Source organism: Danio rerio, chromosome 5 (genome assembly GCF_052040795.2).
Source record: "Danio rerio strain M-AB ecotype USA chromosome 5, GRCz13ab, whole genome shotgun sequence".
NCBI lineage: Eukaryota > Metazoa > Chordata > Actinopteri > Cypriniformes > Danionidae > Danio > Danio rerio.
Genome location: NC_141025.1, coordinates 66,630,103 through 66,648,944, shown reverse-complemented (window position 1 = coordinate 66,648,944; position 18,842 = coordinate 66,630,103). Strand labels below are relative to the sequence as shown.

The 18,842-nt window shown below is 37.7% G+C and overlaps 2 protein-coding genes across 13 annotated transcripts in view; one reads left to right on the top strand and one right to left on the bottom strand.

Annotated features, from left to right (window-relative positions):
- mcama (melanoma cell adhesion molecule a) overlaps window positions 1–18,842 on the top strand; it is a 638,953-nt gene that overhangs the window by 52,670 nt on the left and 567,441 nt on the right. The window lies entirely within an intron of this gene.
- Window positions 1–18,842, bottom strand: part of clip2 (CAP-GLY domain containing linker protein 2) — an 86,735-nt gene that overhangs the window by 41,997 nt on the left and 25,896 nt on the right. For all 9 annotated transcript variants that reach the window (XM_087254389.2, XM_087254392.2, XM_087254395.2 and 6 more), the window contains exon 3: window positions 15,903–16,417. In XM_087254389.2, the coding sequence (XP_087110515.1) occupies window positions 15,903–16,417 (515 nt within the window). The remainder of the gene's footprint in view (window positions 1–15,902; window positions 16,418–18,842) is intronic.

Genomic DNA, 18,842 nt, shown 5'->3' with positions numbered 1-18,842 from the left:
TACAATAGAATAAAAATATGAAACAAACTGTGCTTTAAGCATCTTCACTCTAAAAAAAACACTTTAGCTACAAAAGTCCTTCAGTCAAGAGCAGAGAGGGATTTTCTCGTTTTGTTTGATTAATGATAAAAACAGGCTGCAGCAGGAACATCGCGCTGTCTCAATGGTTTCTCTTTCACGTGTCTTTTGATCTTCAACTCGTTTGTTTATTACACACATGAGGGTTAGTATGAATAATCACTAAACACCATGTTTTGACACCTATTTGACCATTAAAGCGCTCACGTTAAGATGACTTTAGATGTCTGCGCTCCTCTGCTAGTCTCAGTGTGCGAATGAGACCGAATGCTGACCGGCCGCATGCTTCTGGCTGTGTGTGCTTGCGGCACACACACATAAGCATGCGGTCTTTCGCGTAAGTGAACAGCTGGAAAGGGGGCGGTATACAGTATGATGCAATAATCGTTGATCTCGATTAATGCTTTTTCATAATCATTTGAAGCCAAAATCGAAATCGGATTTTCGATTAATTGCACAGCCCTATGCTTGTCACTTCAGGTCAGAATAACAACACATGCACAAATGAGTGCCGTATAGCAGCAGTGAGGTGATTGCAAATAAAAAAGGATGTAAGGGTGTCGCCAGAGGGGCTTTTTTGGTTTCTTTTCTTGTGCATCTCAGCCACTAGCACCCCATCTGAAAAAAATGTTTGCATAGGTGTAAATTTAGTCAACTTTACAATTTGTAATTTTACAATATGTATTTAAATAATGATGGTTAGTTTGTTTACTTGAAAGCTCAGATTTGATTATCATAATTGGTTTTGTTTACAGAGTATGAGGTTTACTGTATCATTATTATTCATATCTTAAAGTTTGCTTTGACTGTTTAGTATTTACGCTTTACCATTGCACACACTTTGTAACATTTTATTTATCAGGATTAAAAGTCTCTTTAACAATTCAGTTTATTTTATTATAAAGAGATCAGATATTTTGTTTAAATATTTCTGTTTTTGACTATTATAACTATTTGCCTAAGTAATGTTGGTCAATTAAAATAAAGTGGTTGAATAAATAAAAAATCTATTATTAAAAAAATATTCAATAATTGTCGATATCGAATAATATGAAAACATTATATTGTTTTTTTGGCAATATTGCCCAGCCCTATGTGGATGTATAGATTTTGACAATCCAAATGCAATTGCAAATCCTGCATTACAGTCTGCATTTCCGTTTTCCGAACGCACAGTGACTGCCACGTTTTAAATAAAAAAGCAAAGTCCATTTGCAAATACATTTCCCATGTCTTATGAGCTATGAGCCTGACATATCTAAATAGCAATATTAATTGCTCCATTTGCTTGTACTTTCTCTCTGCGTCATGCATGCAACCTGCAAATGGAATCGCAAAACATCTGTGAACTTTTGTATTAGAATTTCAGATGTCTACACTGACTACATTTGAAAATAGTCCGGGATATACTTCCATACACATTTTATATCCGTCACTTGGTAGCTTTACTGACCAGTGTCTTTTCATCAGTTTTGAAATAAGATCAAGTTCTTGGATAAAGTAACTGTTACACCACATTTACGCTACTTGATGATGACTTGATTTTCACCGTGTTCCATGGTATATCGAAAGCTTTGACTATTCTGCACCCTTCTCCTGGCTTAAACCTATTAACACTAAGATCCCTCTGATGATCTGGATACTCTTTGCGGACTTTTGCTTCAAGATGCAACTAAGAAAATGTCAGGAAAAGCCAAATAGACTTTATTGAGGTTATATTAAGGCACTTAAAATAAAGGCAAATGTGTATGAATGCTCCTCAGAATAAGTTTCAATGTGGTTACTTAACTCTGAACATTACAAATCCCCCATATAACAGTGTACACACTTATGCAACCCCATTATTTTAGTTATTTTTTCTTCCTCAAACCCAAATATGTCCAGTATTTCTGTTTTAATTGAGTTGTACAGATTAAAATGTACATTAAAAGTGGAAAAATACTAAAATAATTTATCTTGATCTCATTTTTTACATAACAGAAAAGTGGGATGTTAACAGGGATGTGTAGACTTTTGCTAGTGTGTAGTGTAAATGCATGACTACTAAAGGTCTATCTAAAATGTTGAACTGCATGTCAGCAGTTTAGTGGTGAAAACTCTGGCAGCCGGTGCTGCGATGTAACTGGGAATGACTGTTGTGCTGGTTGATCTGGCCTACATTCATCAACCCAGCACTTGGGGAAAAAAGGAGGTCACAGACTATTCATTAGTGATGGTGCAACTACACATAAGAAAGCTTATTGTGTGCTTCTCAAACAAGGAGGTGTGTATCAGACATTTTTGCTGGCTTTGAAACGTGCATTCATTTGACACACATTCACAGCAGCCACAATGAAAGAGTTGAGCACTGCTGTAAGACAAGGCTCAGATAACATTCATAGCTGTACTGCTAAATTATGCAGAAACTGACATACAAGAATGAAAACCGAAAAAGTATCTCAAGGTCATCTGCTAAATCATTATTTGTTTTAAGAATCTACACCCTCTCCAAAAAGAATGTGATTTGTATTTGTGTCTATATTATGTATTTCTGTCAGTATCATTCATTCATTCATCAATTTTCCTTTGGCTTAATCCCTTTATTAATACGTGGTCGCCACAGTGTAATGAACCGACAACTTATCTAGCATATGCTTTTATGTAATGGATGCCCTTCCAGATGCAACCCATCACTGGGAAACATCCATTCACACTCATAGAATTTAGCCTTCCCAATTCACCTATGCAGGGGAAACCGGAGCACCCGGAGAAAACCCAAGCGAACACGGGGAGAACATGTAAACTCCATCCAGCCCAGTGAGATGTTCTAACATTATTTAATCCTTCATTTAACCATCATGATGCTGACAGTCGCCCGACTGACAGCGCATTCACATGCATTTATTTAGCAGTAAAATTATCCCGGGTGCTAATGTTGCATTATTAATGGAATGAAAGTGTTGACAAGGCATTTGTTGTCCACTAAAATTAGTCATTGGTAATGTTGCATTGCTTTTTCAATGTGTTATGAGCTGTCAAACAGTGTGTGTATATATTTCCTGCAAATAAATCGCTAGTTGTGGGATGTTGCAAACTTGTGTTTTACTGATGTAACCAGCGACTAGTTGATGTCGACTATAATCTAAACCCCTAGTATGAACCCTGTTATACTCCTCATTATCAACCAGTCCTATAATCAATTCACAAGTTATAACAACAGGGTTTCTAGCAAATGCTGAATCATATGACAGAAAAACAGAGAATGAGAAACCAAAACAGCATCAATCCTTGGACCCAATTCTAAGTCCCACAGCCATTACACAGTGTCCACAAGAAATATAGGAAAGAGCAGCAAATAAAACAAAGAATTAATGAAAGTCCTGTTCTTTTGCTAGTGGATCAAAAGCATGTCTCCAAATTCAAGAGGGAAAAAAACACACACAAACAATCGTACCTTCCAGCCAAAGATAAACACAGAGAGCTTTTCATGAGATTTTGAGGTTTAGCCAAAGACTGTGATGGAGGAGATATGCAAACAATGGACTATATAACAGTATTAACACGTGTGCCCTGCAGTCCTGTCCACAATTTATGTTTTTAATCTGGCGTCTACTTAAAAGGAATAAAAAGCTAAAGTGCTCCTTTGCAGCTGCTGTCTTTTTGCAGAAACCCTACTCTCAGCTTAGACAGCACGTACCACCCACTGACCGTCTGATGCATATTGCAGACAAGAATTGCATATTTCAAAACCCTCCAATGCGATTGGTCGGCTTCAACACCACTGGAACTTTTGTCAGACCACCTGGAAATTCAAAGCTTTTGTTTGTTAATCTGTTTGCAGAGAATGTATCCACCCCTCAATGGCATGTGAAGACAAAATTGATTGTGAATGGTTGATTTACCTGTAATATGAACTCATGGGCAGTTCTTGGTCAGAACAAGCTAGTGTGGACTAGTTGGACCACATTGGGTGCCAATAATAATAAGCCTGCATGCAATATTGAGTAAAACTATTTTTAATTGTACCAAGCATGCACGTTTGCTTTTAAAAGTCTTAATTTAGTCTTAGCTTTGTTATTGTAATAATTTTTTTTATGAGGAAAGGGAATAATATTTGTTTATATACTTTTTCTGTATAACTATACTGTTATTTCTGTAAAAGTTTAATAAACAGATTTAAAAAAGTCCACTTGTCTTAAATTAACATAAAATATATAATATTAAAAAGTCAGCACGGTGGCTCAGTGGTTAGCACTGTCGCTTTAAAGCAAGGCCACTGGTTCAAATCTTGGATGGGCCTTTGGTATTTCTGCGTGGAGTTTGCATGTTCTAAGTGGAGTTAGCATAAATTGGCCGTAGTGTGCAAGTGTGAATGCGAGAGTGTATGGGTGTTTCAGAGTACTAGGTACTAGGTGCACCTGAGGTGATCATTGTCAGTTTATCCTGTTGAAATAGAAGCTTGTGCTTGTGTTTTGATCCAGGAATGCAATACCTAGTTTACATTCTGCACCTTTTATCATATATAAATGTGTTGCTAACATGTTATCCAAGTGGCTATGTTTTATATCTCTGTTTTTTAAGTGCATGCTTTATATCTCTGTAAATACAAGATAAATTGATTTAAAGCCTTTTTCAACCATATATTTGGTCCCACTTTATATTAAGTGTCCCTAACTACTATGTACTTACATCAAAAAAATAAATACAATGTACTTACTGTGTTTATAATGTATTTGAGAACACTTGTGGTGCTTTTGAGTTAGGATAGGGGTTGAGTTATGTACAGGTTTGGTGGCATGGGTAGGTTTAAGGGTGGGTTAAGCTGTAAGGGATGGTCAACAGTGTATTTACAAATGTAATTACAAAAGTTAATTACAGATGTAATTACATGTATTTAATCAAGCATAAGTACACAGTAAATACATGTATTTACACAATAAGTACATTGTAACAAACTATTAATTCCTATGTAAGTACATATTAGTTAAGGCCACTTAATATAAAGTGGGACCATATATTTAAATCAATCATAAATAATATTATAAAAATAACAAATGCAATGTAAATAACAAAGTTAATGAATTAAATACTAATTTATGCAGTGCAATTCCAATTCTTCCTTTTACAAGAGTCTTACAAATGTGTTAACATGTGCAAATATTTCTGAAAAGTTCGCTATTTTTTCTTCTTTTAGTTTGTGAAACCTTAGTCACTCTTTAAACACACACAAAAAAGCTTAAAAAAAAGTTTGGAGCTGAAATGAATTGATTTTCTGCTTTTACAGGTTCAGTTGGTGGTATTTTGAGCACTGCAAGACTTTCTTCATCTGCCACATCTGTGGTTTGACATTAGAAAGGAGAGCGTCCGGAAGAGAATATATTCAGACAGACACTTCACATCCTCCCGCCAGTGACTGAGTCTGTCTGTGTGTGTGTGTGTGTGTGTGTGTGTGTGTGTGTGTCTGTGTGTGTGTGTGTGTGTGTGTGTGTGTGTGTGTGTGTGTGTGTGTGTGTAACTGACGTGGCAGATGAGCCGCAGTGCATTTCAGGGTGGATAAGGTGATGATACAAACATTCCTGAGTGGAACATTCCAGATGTGCAGTATTTACATCATCGTGTCATCTCGCTGCAGTTTTTGACATCCTAAACCAAAACAGCAGCATTTTATGAGGGTGAAAAACACATGTAAAACACACTTTGGCAAAAGCCTCCAAGTCATTCTGGAACAATGCAGCTTTTTCTCTTGCAGTACTTCTGGGTGTTAGAAGAACAATAAACTGCACAGAATCCATGAGCGAAATACAGAGATGAGCACTGAGCAATGGAGAAAGCTGAGTCAGACAGTCTCCTCTCTCAATCTCTATCCGTCGCTGTGCCGCAGATCCACAATCAGTCAGCATAAGCCTCAACTTGGCAGTGACTTGATCCACCTTCTAGTTCCTTTGACGGACTGTCTGAGCTGACCGAGGCACATTCACAAGTCTGCTCAATAACACCAGAGTAAAGAACCTGGATATGCTTTAATGCGACAATTCCGCCTAGACGTTCTATGGACTTAAGCTGCAACAAATGATTATTTTGATGATTTAAAAGCTTTGATTTATTATTCAGCTTTATAGTTATGTGAAATTCTCAGATATGGATAGGGCTGGGCAATAAAATGTAGATTTTTTTTTCTTTTGCATCTACATGAAGCCTAAAAGAAAAGTAAAGTGACACATAGTTTGTGTTTAAATAACTGACTGAAAACTTATTTCAAAGTCAATTTAAGTTTTGTTATTAACTGTGCTGCCAAAACAATCAGTGGCCACTTTATTAGATACACTTTAGTACCAGGTTGGACCCTCTTTTGCCTTCAAAACTGCCTTAATCCTTCGTGGCATAGATTTAACAAGGCACTGGAAGTATTCCCCAGAGATTTTGGTTCATATTGATATGATAGCATCATGCAGTTGCTGCAGATTTGGCGGCTGCACAGCCATTATGCAAATCTCTTATTCCACCACATCCCAAAGGTGCTTTATTGGGTTGAGTCTGGTGACTGTGGAGGCCATTTGAGTATAGTGAACTCATTGTCATGTTCAAGAAACCAGTCTAAGATGATTCGTGCTATATGACATGGTGTGTTATCCTGCTGGAAGTAGCTATCAGAAGATGGGTACACTGTGGTCATAAAGGAATGAAGATGGTCAGCAACAATACTCATGTAGGCTGTGGCATTGACACGATGCTCAATTGCTACTAATGGGCCCAAAGTGTGCCAAGAAAATATCCCCCACACCATTACACCACCACCACCAGCCTGAACTGTTGATACAAGGCAGGATGGATCCATGCTTTTCATGTTGTTGATGCCAAATTCTGACCCTACTATCCGAATGTCTCTGCTAAAAATAGCCCATCACAGGTTTCTGTAAATCAGAACTTAATATTTTCCATAAAATATGAAAACTTTATTTTGCTTACATGTACGTGTTTGGTTCAATGAAGCATTCATAAGTATTGCATATTTTTACATAAAAATGCATGCTTCATTGAACCAAACATTTTAAATTGTTTTTATATACATTTTATTTTATGTTTCATGACAAAATGCTTTATGAGAAAAAGCATTATCCATGCTTTCACCCATAATTATGATCCTCTACCTGAATTACATTATGAATTACATTATGAATGACAAGGTTAATTAAAAAGGTTAATTAAAATCATAATAATTCATATATATACAATACAAAACGGCAGGAAAAAAAGCATCAATTTAAAAAAAATTAATGTTTTGTTTTGTTTGTTTGACACCACATTAAAATCTACTTGACCTATTGGATCATTAGCCTATTGGTTAGTGTGCAGACGTATACCACAACAGTGCTCGGGATATGCCAAGTTCGTACCCCAGCTCGTTCATTTACTTCATCCGATTCACCTATAGAGCATGTCTTTGGACTGCGGGGGAAAGCAGAGGACCTGGAGGAAACTCACATGAACATAAAGAGAAGAACATGCAAGTTCCACACAGAAATGCCAATGGGTCCACCAGTGACCTTCTTGCTGTGAGTGCTAACCACTGAGCCACCGTGCGCCCCACAATCCTGTCAAATAAAGGACAAATAATAATAATCTGGTCGACCAATGAGATTGGCACTTTTGGTCATGTTTCTGAGCTGCTGAAGTAACAGTCAAACTCAACTTGGTAGTGCTTAAGCACAAAATGGTCAAGGCGAGCACACATTAATTGCCGATCACGAATTCAAGATTGGTGAGTTTCATTTAACTTAATATTTTTCATGGCTTGTAGCTTTTGAAAGGTATTTATGTGCTGTAGTGGATGAGGTTAAACAGAAGTGGAATAACGTATGCAGTACCGGGGTATTTCTGTTCTACATTAAGCGCCATCTTATGTCAGGGAGGGATTTTGAATGCTCACTTGGCCCATCGCTAGTGGAAGTTTCATTTGCACGATGCCTGCAAATACAAGGAACAACAACCTTTAGTGTTTTGATATCACCAAGACCATAAAGTAACTACAAAATGCATTTCACTGTTAAGATATTTAGTTAAGTTAAACGAAAGACAAAAGAACTTGTTTGCTCAATTTTTACAGAAATTTAACATTAAACCTATTGTACCTGTGATTTGTCTGGTAGACGCGCTTGCTTAGTTATACATATTGTAAATATAAACAATAAAATAAAATAAGGAGATTCTTGTAGTTAGCATCTGGCTGAATGGTGGTTTAGATGTTTCGGATTGCTCCCTTGAGAATGTGAGAAAATCAGGAATCATACCGAGGGTTCTGTAATGCCTAGTTCAGACTGCGTGATTTTAGCCCCGATTTAGGCTCGCTGACAGGTTTTGAGAAATCGCAGACAAATGCCTGAAGTCACAGGCAAATCGCTGCTCGTGCATGTGAGTGACAATCACACAGTATGAACTTTCAAAGACGTGATCTGAGAGAATTGCCGATGAGTCGCCGTTGCCTGTGAGATATTTGGCATGCTAAATATCTGGAGCTGTCGGCGATTCAAATCATGCCGTGTGAATTTAGTTTTGACTGAAAATAACATCAGCGATCGCCTACAGCCAATGAGAGAGCAGCTTTCACTTGTGTGTGCGTGTGTGTATACCTGCTGCAGGCCAGCGGGAGGCTGGGGGAGAAGTTAAAAGCGCTCTATTTTGGTTTGTTTGGACCCACGAAATGGAGGAAAAACTAGTGGAGGTTTAACAGGACTCAGCTGTGTCTGTTTGACGTTTCATACAGAAAGAAATTAGTTTATTATCAACGTTGAGGAGAAATGGCTTATTCCCTTTAAACCCAGGTGAGCAAACATGTACATGTTCTACCCCATTAAAGGCTTCTTTCTCATTATGTAGTTAATAACAAAAGATATATTACGTGTTTTTGGCTGTGAGACGGTAGTTTGGACGAAGTTGTCGGCGATTCTTCCCATAGTAAAGTCATGCAATGTGAATGTCCCTGTCGCCGATCCATCTTGCAGTGTACACAAAGCAGCGACGAAACGCTAGCCCAGATAGTCATGCAGTGTGAAAACATCTGTGACATGACTACTTTGAAAATCATGCAGTCTGAACTCGGCATAAGTGTAGGAGGACTATAAAATTTACAAATAACATTATGCCATAAACTCACAACTCTGACTTTATGGTCAGAAAGTACAACTAATAGGAGGCTCGTGGATTTTGTGACAGCAACCAGTCATACACAGCTTAATTCAGTATCTGCTCTATGGACCCTTTTCATAACACTGTTGACACATTTAACGCTCATCGCCATCTTAAATCCTTGAACGATTTTAATAATTAGATTTTTTTTTAACTTATGAACATTTATATGTAGAGCAGGGAACAAGTATTGAACACATCTCGTTTTTTCCTGGATATAAAATTTCTAAAGGAGCTGTTGACATGGAATTGAACCAGATTTTGGTAAAAAATAAAAATAAAAAAATAAAAAAATAACACAAACATAAAAATAAAACAAAACCCCCTCAAAAAATCCTAAAAATGAGTTGTGTGTATTAACATTGAAATGACACAAGGAGAAAGTACTAAGCTACAGAAACGTATCGAATACTTTATATAAAAGGCTTTTTTGTTGATGGCAGCTTAAAGAAGCCTCTTATATGGAGAATAAAGTTGCATGAATTGCTCAAGTGTGAGTTTTTCACAAACCTAAACACAGTGTAAAAATACTGAGGGTTTCTTGATCAAATCTGATCTTTATTTTGTATTCCCCATTAGATTATAGTCTGGTGATTGGCTGGGCCATTCTACAGCTTTATTTTCTTTCTCTGTAAGCATTCCTTTGCTGTGTTTTGGATCATTGTCTTGCTGAAATGTCCACCCTGGTTTCATGTTTATCATCCTGCTAATGTAGATGTTGGACTAAAGCAGCTAATATTAATTTACAATGATGAAGGGCAGAGGGTTGCTGACGAACTTCTGAGAGATTTCAGCTGCTGTCTGGGCTTTCACTGCCTTTCTACAGCTCTCTTTCTTCATGTGTTTAATGCTTTTTTACAGTGCACTTTATTTTATTACGCATAACTTAATTTTCTTTGGTTGTTACTAATTTCAAGTCAATACGACCTATAAAATGTGTTTTCTGAGAAAAAAATGCTGACGTGTTCAATACTTATTTTTCTTGCTGTATTTATGTATGTATTATATCATCTTTGCATCAAATTACAAAAAACAAATTACCACTTGTGTGAGGTGTTTATTACGCAGTGTCTGTTGGCAGGACAGTAAATTTGAAGTTGTTCTCTCTTCCGGCTGCCATTATCAGTCTTACACTATTGTTTTCCATTTTCTGAAAGTCCTAATGACACTATCATGGAGCTTTTTTATTATTTGAGCAAATAGGATTGTAAAAAAATACATAAATTTGATGTACTCTTCCATTCACCGAACCTAAGTTTACCCAACTATAAAGACTTCCGCTACTTAGTAACCCATAAATTGAAAAGGGTTCATTAATGTTTAGTTTTTTTTTACATTATCAATTCTATGTTTCCTTCCTCAGGTCCTACTGGTGTTGAAAATGGCATGCTATGGGTCTGAAAATTGGGAAAGACTTTGTTTAAAAGTAGAGAAATTCAGGTCCACCATTTGATGTGTAAATTACAAAGTATTAAATCTCGAAAGTGCTACAAGGCAATGTCATAATAGTGGGATGTCCTTGTCTTAGGCTTACACATATAGCTGATATATGAGCATCATTTTGACACATCTTTGAAGAGAAAACAATGGAAAAGCACTGACTTTGAGAGGTCCTTCATGCACTAAAGCGCAGTCATGGTAATAAGACACCAAGCGTAGGGGGAAACAACAGGGAATTTCTAATGCAGTTGCTTTATATTGCATGACTGCATACAACTGAACAGATGAGTGTTTTAAAATCATACACAAAATGTGTATTTAATTTATTCTTATACACAATTGCACATGCTTCCCCCACAGTCCAAAGACACACGGTACAGGTGAATTGGGTCAGCTAAATTGTCTGTAGTGTATGTGTGTAAATGAATGTGTATGGATGTTTCCCAGAGATGGGTTGCAGCTGGAAGGGCATTCATGTGCTGGATAAGTTGAGGGTTCATTCTACTGTGGTGACCCCAGATTAATAAAGGGACTATGCCGAAAAGAAAATGAATGAATGACATGCACATGCTTTGTGAAATGATTGAGTTTGCAAAAGGAATACACTAGATTAAATTCAACTTCACTCTATTGACAGCACACATTGTTCGGTTACGACAGTCAATAACTTTTACCCTTCGTTCAGCTCAACAAAATGGCAGTTACAATAAATAAACCCCTTAGGTACAGTCATAACATTAACACAACACTGAAATGAAACTTTAAAAAAACAAATGTTTTCAACATTAATGAAACTTAACTAGCACAATTCACCCAAACTGATGTGCATCTGAGTCTAAGTGGGTATCCAGCCTTATATGTACATCACTGAACAAACCAATCAGGTGACAGCTGGTATTGAAGCAGACAGTCAAGTAGATAGTGGAGATCAATAGCTGATGGTTTATGGAGCACTAATCCCATCTGATTAAGAATATTGACTGCCTGAAAAGCTTTAGGACTAAATGGAAAGCAATTCGACCCACCGCCAATCAACAGTATGGCCAAGCAGACAGCTATTGGCCATCTTCTATTACCTAACATGAGGAATCTCACACAAGGGAAGCCACACATTAGACAGACGCAGGCAGATCGAAATAATAACTTGCTTTTTACTTGACTTGAAGGGATGGGCATATCAGAAATACTGATGATGCATATCACAGTAATACACAAAGGCATAGATTGCGTTACAATTATACTGTAAATGGAAGAGCTTACACTTAACATTAAAGATGAAAAATGGTTGATGTATAAAGAAAATAAACTCATCCCCAGCTAAGAAAACAGTAATTGTTAGAGAAATGGTAATCTCACTTCTAAGCTGCGTCCCAAATCGCATACTTATGCACTATTTTACGCCATTTTGTAGTGTAAATAGTGTAAGTAGTGCGTTCACACTGAAAACTCTAAAAATAATAAGTGCCCTTTAATTACCCAATTGATGCACTCATTCAGCCGCTAAAATGAAGTGTGTAATGACGGACACTTCACGCACTCAACGACCGCAGGTTTGCTCACGTAGCGGAAGGGGAGGAGCTATCGGGCGCACATGCTGGATAACTTTATTTATTGTGGATTGTGAAAGCAAAATTCTCCTATAAGAGTGATTATTGCGCCTCCCGATGGTGAATGTGGTTATACTCATAGCAGGTATTATTTGATAATTCGGTTGTTTTTTTACTGATTTGGCAACCGTCAAACGTCGTCATCAGGGAAACGGTTTGAATTTGCGCTTAGTAAAAAATTCCGATTTGGGACGCAGCTCTTGACTTTGTTGGTGTGCATGTTACATTTAATTTTAATAATAATGCATTAAGATGTAAAAATATGGTATGAATGTATGACATATGTCAGTGTTTCTCAACTGGTGGGGGAACATTTTCAGTGGGTCGTGGAGTGCGTGGTCAAAAAACCAATAAAAGTTACAATTTTTACTTAATTACCTTATACCAGACTTTTATTTTGAAATGCACGCGTGACAACTGTACTGACTTTCCTGGAAAAACACGATAATGATCTGTGGATAAGCGATCCCTTTGGAATTAATGTGGAAAGCGTCACATTGCCGAGCAACAGAGAGAATCAGCTATCATGTGGTAAGACGATGAAAAAGAAATTCAGTGAAGTAAGCCTCTCCCAGTTTTGGTGCTGCGAAGTGCTTTCTGAGTATCTGTCCTTTGCCACTCATGCGATCAAATCCATCCTACCATTCAGCACTACATATTTGTCAGGGCTCGAAATTAACTTTTTTACTTGGTAGCACCGGTGCTTCCAACTTCAAATATTTAGGAGCACCAAAAAACTTTTAGGAGCACCAGAAAAAATTTAGAAGCACCCACCAAAAATGAATGAGCACCGCTGCAAATTGTTTTTTAAGGGATTTATTGTATTTTAAAACAACATCAATAGGACTGACAAAAACCAGAAACAACTATCTAACTAATGCTGCGAAGACATTGATATTTGTGTGCAATAATTCCAAAATGAATGTCTAATAATTAGGCCATAGAATATTAATGATGATGAAAATAATAATAGTAACAATGAATTACATTTCTCATTATGATACTGCCTTGTAAAATAAAGCATTGCAGTAAGAAATATTTATTTTGTACTGCTGTTTTTATATGCATGTCAATTTAATAAATAATATTTCTGCTAAAAAACAAACAAAAGATTAAAATAAATCATTCAATTCAATGATGAAAGCTGCAAAGTCAGTAAATAAAATAAAAATAATATACACCTCAAAAAAGAATAGACAAAAGAAAGAAAGTAAAGTTTCACTTCTATCACTCTTTAAAAGTTTTGGTTTCAGTTTATGTCAATTTAAAGGTTCAGTCTGAGATGATCTTCATTTTTCTGTGTTAGTGGAAAGCAGGCGAGTCAGCCGACCCAATTTATGAGCAGGCAGAGCAGGATTCTTGCGATGAAAACCGGCGCAATACCGCTCTTTGTTATGAGCCGCAGTTTCAGTGTAAACTTAGTAAAGGCGAGCTTCTTTGGCGATGATATGTACAGTATTAGATTTGACTTTTAGTGGACATTTGCGCTGAACAAGCATTGAATGCAACGCATGGAGATTCGGGCGCCTTCTCCAAGAAGCGCGTACTCGATTGATCTCAGCTGGCGGATCATTATTCACCACGTGACGTGTCATGATCGCTCCCATCTGCGCCTCAACTTTAGGTGGGGTTTGCAAACCTGTGCGCTTTAAGTTTTTACTCTTTAGCCGTTTGCATTTCCCGTGGTCATAAAAGCTCCTTCCCTGTCATCTGACAGCGGAATACCTTGAGTGATTGACAGCTAATATGAACCAATATAGCGGCAGGGAAGAGCGATTCAGCACGTTTTTACAAAAAAAAATTAAAACAGGTCGCACTACAACCACTATCTGCAGTCGCACTAATGCGCCCAAATATATTATGAGGTCGCATAGATTAATTTTCGGGCGCATATGCGACCAAAATGGTCGCAATTTCGAGCCCTGTTTGTGTGAAAGTGGCTTCACTTCCTTGGTTCAGCTCAAGTCAAAGCAAAGGAACAGGTTGGACATAGAGCACGATCTTCGGTTAGCACTGTCTACCATCACCCCTGACTTTGAAAGGAGTAAAGCACATCCTCAGTTATCTGCTTCTCAAATTACTGTTAAGTGAAACAGATGTTTATAATTGCTGTCATATTAGATATAAAATGGTTATGATTGTTTTAATCATTTTACTGTAATTTGCTGGTTTGTTCTGTTCAACAGGATCAGTGTTAAATTTTTATTAAGAGTTTAGTTTAGTTCATGGTAACTGAACCTTTCTTTACCCTAACCACTGTACTGAATTACAGTATTTTTCGTTTTTACCTTATAATATTTCTATAATTTGATACATTTTGTTAAATGACAGCAATAACATATTGTTTATTTGAAAGTCTTGGTGCTTTTCTTATGATTTATCTGTCACTACTTGTGTATGTTGACAAATAAATACAAATGAATTATAATTTTTTTTAATTACATTATAGTTTCTAGAAATTTGGGTCGCGGCTTGATGACCATGTCAAAATGTCAACCCAGGCTCATTCTGAAAACAATGTCGTTTCAGGAAACCGCGTAATACGTCCCGGGAGGTACGTACGGCTGCAGTTTTTGTTTTTGCGAATCCGCGAGAGGTCGCTGAGTGCGCTTTTTCGCATCTCAAATGCCTCTCGCGAGTGCAGTTCGCGCCCACGCTGTTCTCGCGTGAACCCACCAGAGGCTGCTGTCCGACTGACTGGATGATTGACTGCGCGACTGGCCAATCGGCTGACCCGCCCTCCTCCTTCCCTAAACCCAACCAAATTTACCGATTGACCCGCCCGCCCGCTCACTTCCCTAAACCCGACCAACAATTTACAAAAGCCGTCCAAAAAAAGAAAAGCTCTCGTCTGATTTCTTTTTTTTTTTTACCGCATTTTCGGATTTTACCACATTCTCACCCTGTTATGAAACTCGTTCACTTTATTTTTTGGATTCAGTTTTTGTATTACCTGATTTCTGGAACCGCTCTTCCCTGGACTCGAAACCAATCGTCGTGGTCAACTCCTCTCTGCATCTCAAGTCTGCCGACATACTGAGTAGACAAACGGGTTGCAGCGGGAAAGCCCTCCACACGGAGGTAAGCGGTCGGTCGGCAAGCGCAAAAGGGAACAGCGTCACACCGCCCCGTAGCGTTCGCTTGAAAAAAATTAATGCAGCCGTACGTACCTCCCAGGACGTATTCCGCTGTCCGCGGGACTACATTTTCAGAATGAGCTTGGGTTGCAAAATGTGGGTCTTATGGCCAAACCAGTTGAGAACCACTGACATATGTATTTTTGCTGAGTACAATATTCAGTATAAATGTGACATACCTATGTGCAATATCTTTCTGTTTTCTTGTTATTGTTAATATGTACTTTATTTTATTTGCATTGTTAAAAATATATATTAAACTTATAAAAGTAATAAAATAATTGTACACTGTAAGCTCTGTGAATAAAGATTTAGAATACTCCACATCTTAATTTGATTTCTGCTTAGTTTGATTATGACTTTAGTTGGATTAAGGTCATCAAAAACCGCTGTTTACATAGTAGACTCTCAATCAGAGTATTGTCTAAAATTACGTTTAAAGTAAACGTACTGACTGTGGGAAAACGTTAACACTCACCAGCACACGATCTCCAACTTTTAGGTCCTTCTCTCCACCTTTCTTCACCGATCCACTGTCAGACATGTTGGATCCGGACTCGTTGCCGGTTTTGACGGAGCTGTTTAGCATGCCTTCTCTGAGCGGCATGACCACGCGCTGTCCGGAAGCTCCTGCTCCACCTTGGAGCTGCGCGTTCTGCTGCTCATCGCTCCCGTCTCCAATGGGTTGGCGTGTGAGCTTAGAAGGCCTCGTGAAGATGCCCTGCAAAGCCTGGCACTCGAAGTAGCGCACGCCATTGACAGAGCCATCGTTTTTTCCAACCAGATCATTCAGCACCACTCCTGCCCACTGTCCCGGGGAAAACTGGGTCTCTCCAAGGTAGGCGATGACTCCCGGCTTGACTCCGTTCACCCAGACACGTTCACCGACTACAAAGTCGCCGGCCACCTCATCGCCAACCTCAGAGGCTTTGGAGCTGGACTTGTCTGAGGCGTTGCTGCTTGGGGTGGGAGTCGTCTGCTTGTAGGGGCAACCTGTGGACAGATTTAGCAAAGCTTTATCAATATAATCCATGCCAGGTTGCCAAAGAACCGCCTCGGACTTTGTTAAAGCAAATAAAGATAGTTTATACTATAACAGACTAACAGAGGAGGTCTATGGAGCAAGACATTCTGGAGGGTTCTGTGAAGCCTCAACTTTTTGAAGTATTTCTTTCTACTCTGCTATGTAAAATGTGTGTAATTTGAATCGGTCCAACCCGAGGTTGAACTAGAGCAGTAGGCGGATGAACTTCTAATTATGCAATATCAAGGTAATTACCATGAGTGGAGTTTGCTCCACATAAACAATACATTGCAGATTGTTACATTATGCTGCCTTTTTTGTGTGTACTAGGGCTGCAAAATATATCATTTCCGCAATGTCATAGCATGTGGAATATTCAGTAGTTGATCAGGTAGTACATCATTGTAGAGTTTATCCATAATATAGTGAAATATTATCGTTGACATGTTGCTCAAATTGAGATTATTATTAGTAATATTATTAGTATTATTAAGCAATTCAAGAAAGCTTAAAAGCACAAGAAATTAGGGCTGGGCGATTAATCCAAAAGTAATTGAAATCGACAATCAGAACCAATAATCGATCAAAATTTTCCAGGTCAATTTTTTCGATTACGTTCCCTACCGAATGTGGAGTCACGCGAGTATGAATGTGACCAAAAACGTATGTGAGTTTGCAGTATACAACATGCTTTGTGAAAATAAAACTGCACAGCCCAAAAGAAATAATGCTCATCAACAAGATAAGAGCTGGCTCTCTATATATTTGTGTAAGACTTTTGTATTTACTTAACTTTTTTTTGGTTGTTTTTTAGGACAAAAGTGTCTCCAGCAGAAAAATTATCCAAAGATTCCATTTTAAAATGTACAAAAAAATCTGTTTTTTTAAACAAAAAGACAGCAGAAGTCAATTAGTCATTTGAATTATTTAACCTGACATGTTTACTGCTTCAAAATATTATAAATGTTTACCAAATTAAAATATAATGTGTTCAAAAGGGAAAAAGGTTTTGTTTTTACCCAGATATTTAAAAAGAATATATTTTAGAGCAGTAATCTTAATACTGTGATACCATGAAACTGATATTTATATCTAAGGTTATCATACCATCAGAATCTTATACCGGCCCATGCCTATTATGGATGCGACATCTCTCTCTTATGGATATGACGGGTGTGAAATTCCCACTTGTGTGATTTTGGTAATTCAAATATTATATTTTGAAAACACTGACAGAGGCATTTTTAAGTATTTCTAAAGTACTGTAAAATACTTGCTTAAACTAAATAGTTTCCGTATTTTGGTAAAAACTTCATATTTTTTATTGCAAGGTTGACATTTGCATAGAAAAATGCTCAAGTCTATATCATTTGAATATTTACTCTTATGTATTTATCTATGCTTGTAATTTGGCTATTATGTATTATGCAGAATAATCCTAATAGTAATAAACCTAAATGTATGAACTCTTTCAAAAATGACAAAACAAAAAAGCTGGTGAAATAGTATTTTTTGCTTTAAACAAAATATTGCAATATTTTTTCCCCAATATTGTGCAGCCTTAGAGTGTACCATGTTTCTGTACCTCCAGATTACTAAATGCATAATTGACCAAATCTTGCAACATTAAACATACAAACACTTCATTTCAACTAAACACACAACGCATTTAATTCAGTAGACATTTCTGAAGGAAAAGGAATATACAGGTTCAAAACCGTTATTGAACAACAACCATTCTTGTTTTTATACATTTTTTTAACTTTTTTGATTCACTTCAAATATTAACTGAAAGGATGCATTTTAACTGATTAATGGTACCAGTTAAACGGTTTAAATTCTTGTTTTATTTATTTATTTTTAAGTTTTGCTGCATAAGTGTACAACACATATTTGTTAACTCACCGGGCGGTAGCCTAAAGCAGGTCGCACACCAGAAGCGCCCCTCTGCGGCGCGCTGCGCAGCGCCATGTATTTTAGAATTCTAAACATAGGTTTCTATCAGGATACACACACCGGCGCCGCAAGTCGGCGGCTGTCGGCGACGGCTCAGGACGCAGTTCATTTTTCAGCCGCGCCACAGAGCGCCATCTGATTAGTTTCATGTTAAATATCATTCGAATGTGCGCGTCTGGTGTGTGATACTTTAAACTGTCATGTACGCGCCGTGTTGCGGCGCCGAGCGGTGCTTCTGGTGTGCGACCTGCTTAACACATGCAACTACAGACATATTTTGCCAAAGAAGCTACATGAAATGAGAGTTGAATCTGCATCATAAACACCTCTGTGTCTTTGCACAAGTGAAGAAGGAAGCTGCAAACTTTCTGAAATGTTCACCGCTTTGCAATCAAGCGGACCACAAGTCGAAGCGTTTGGGTTTTCTCTCTTTCAGAG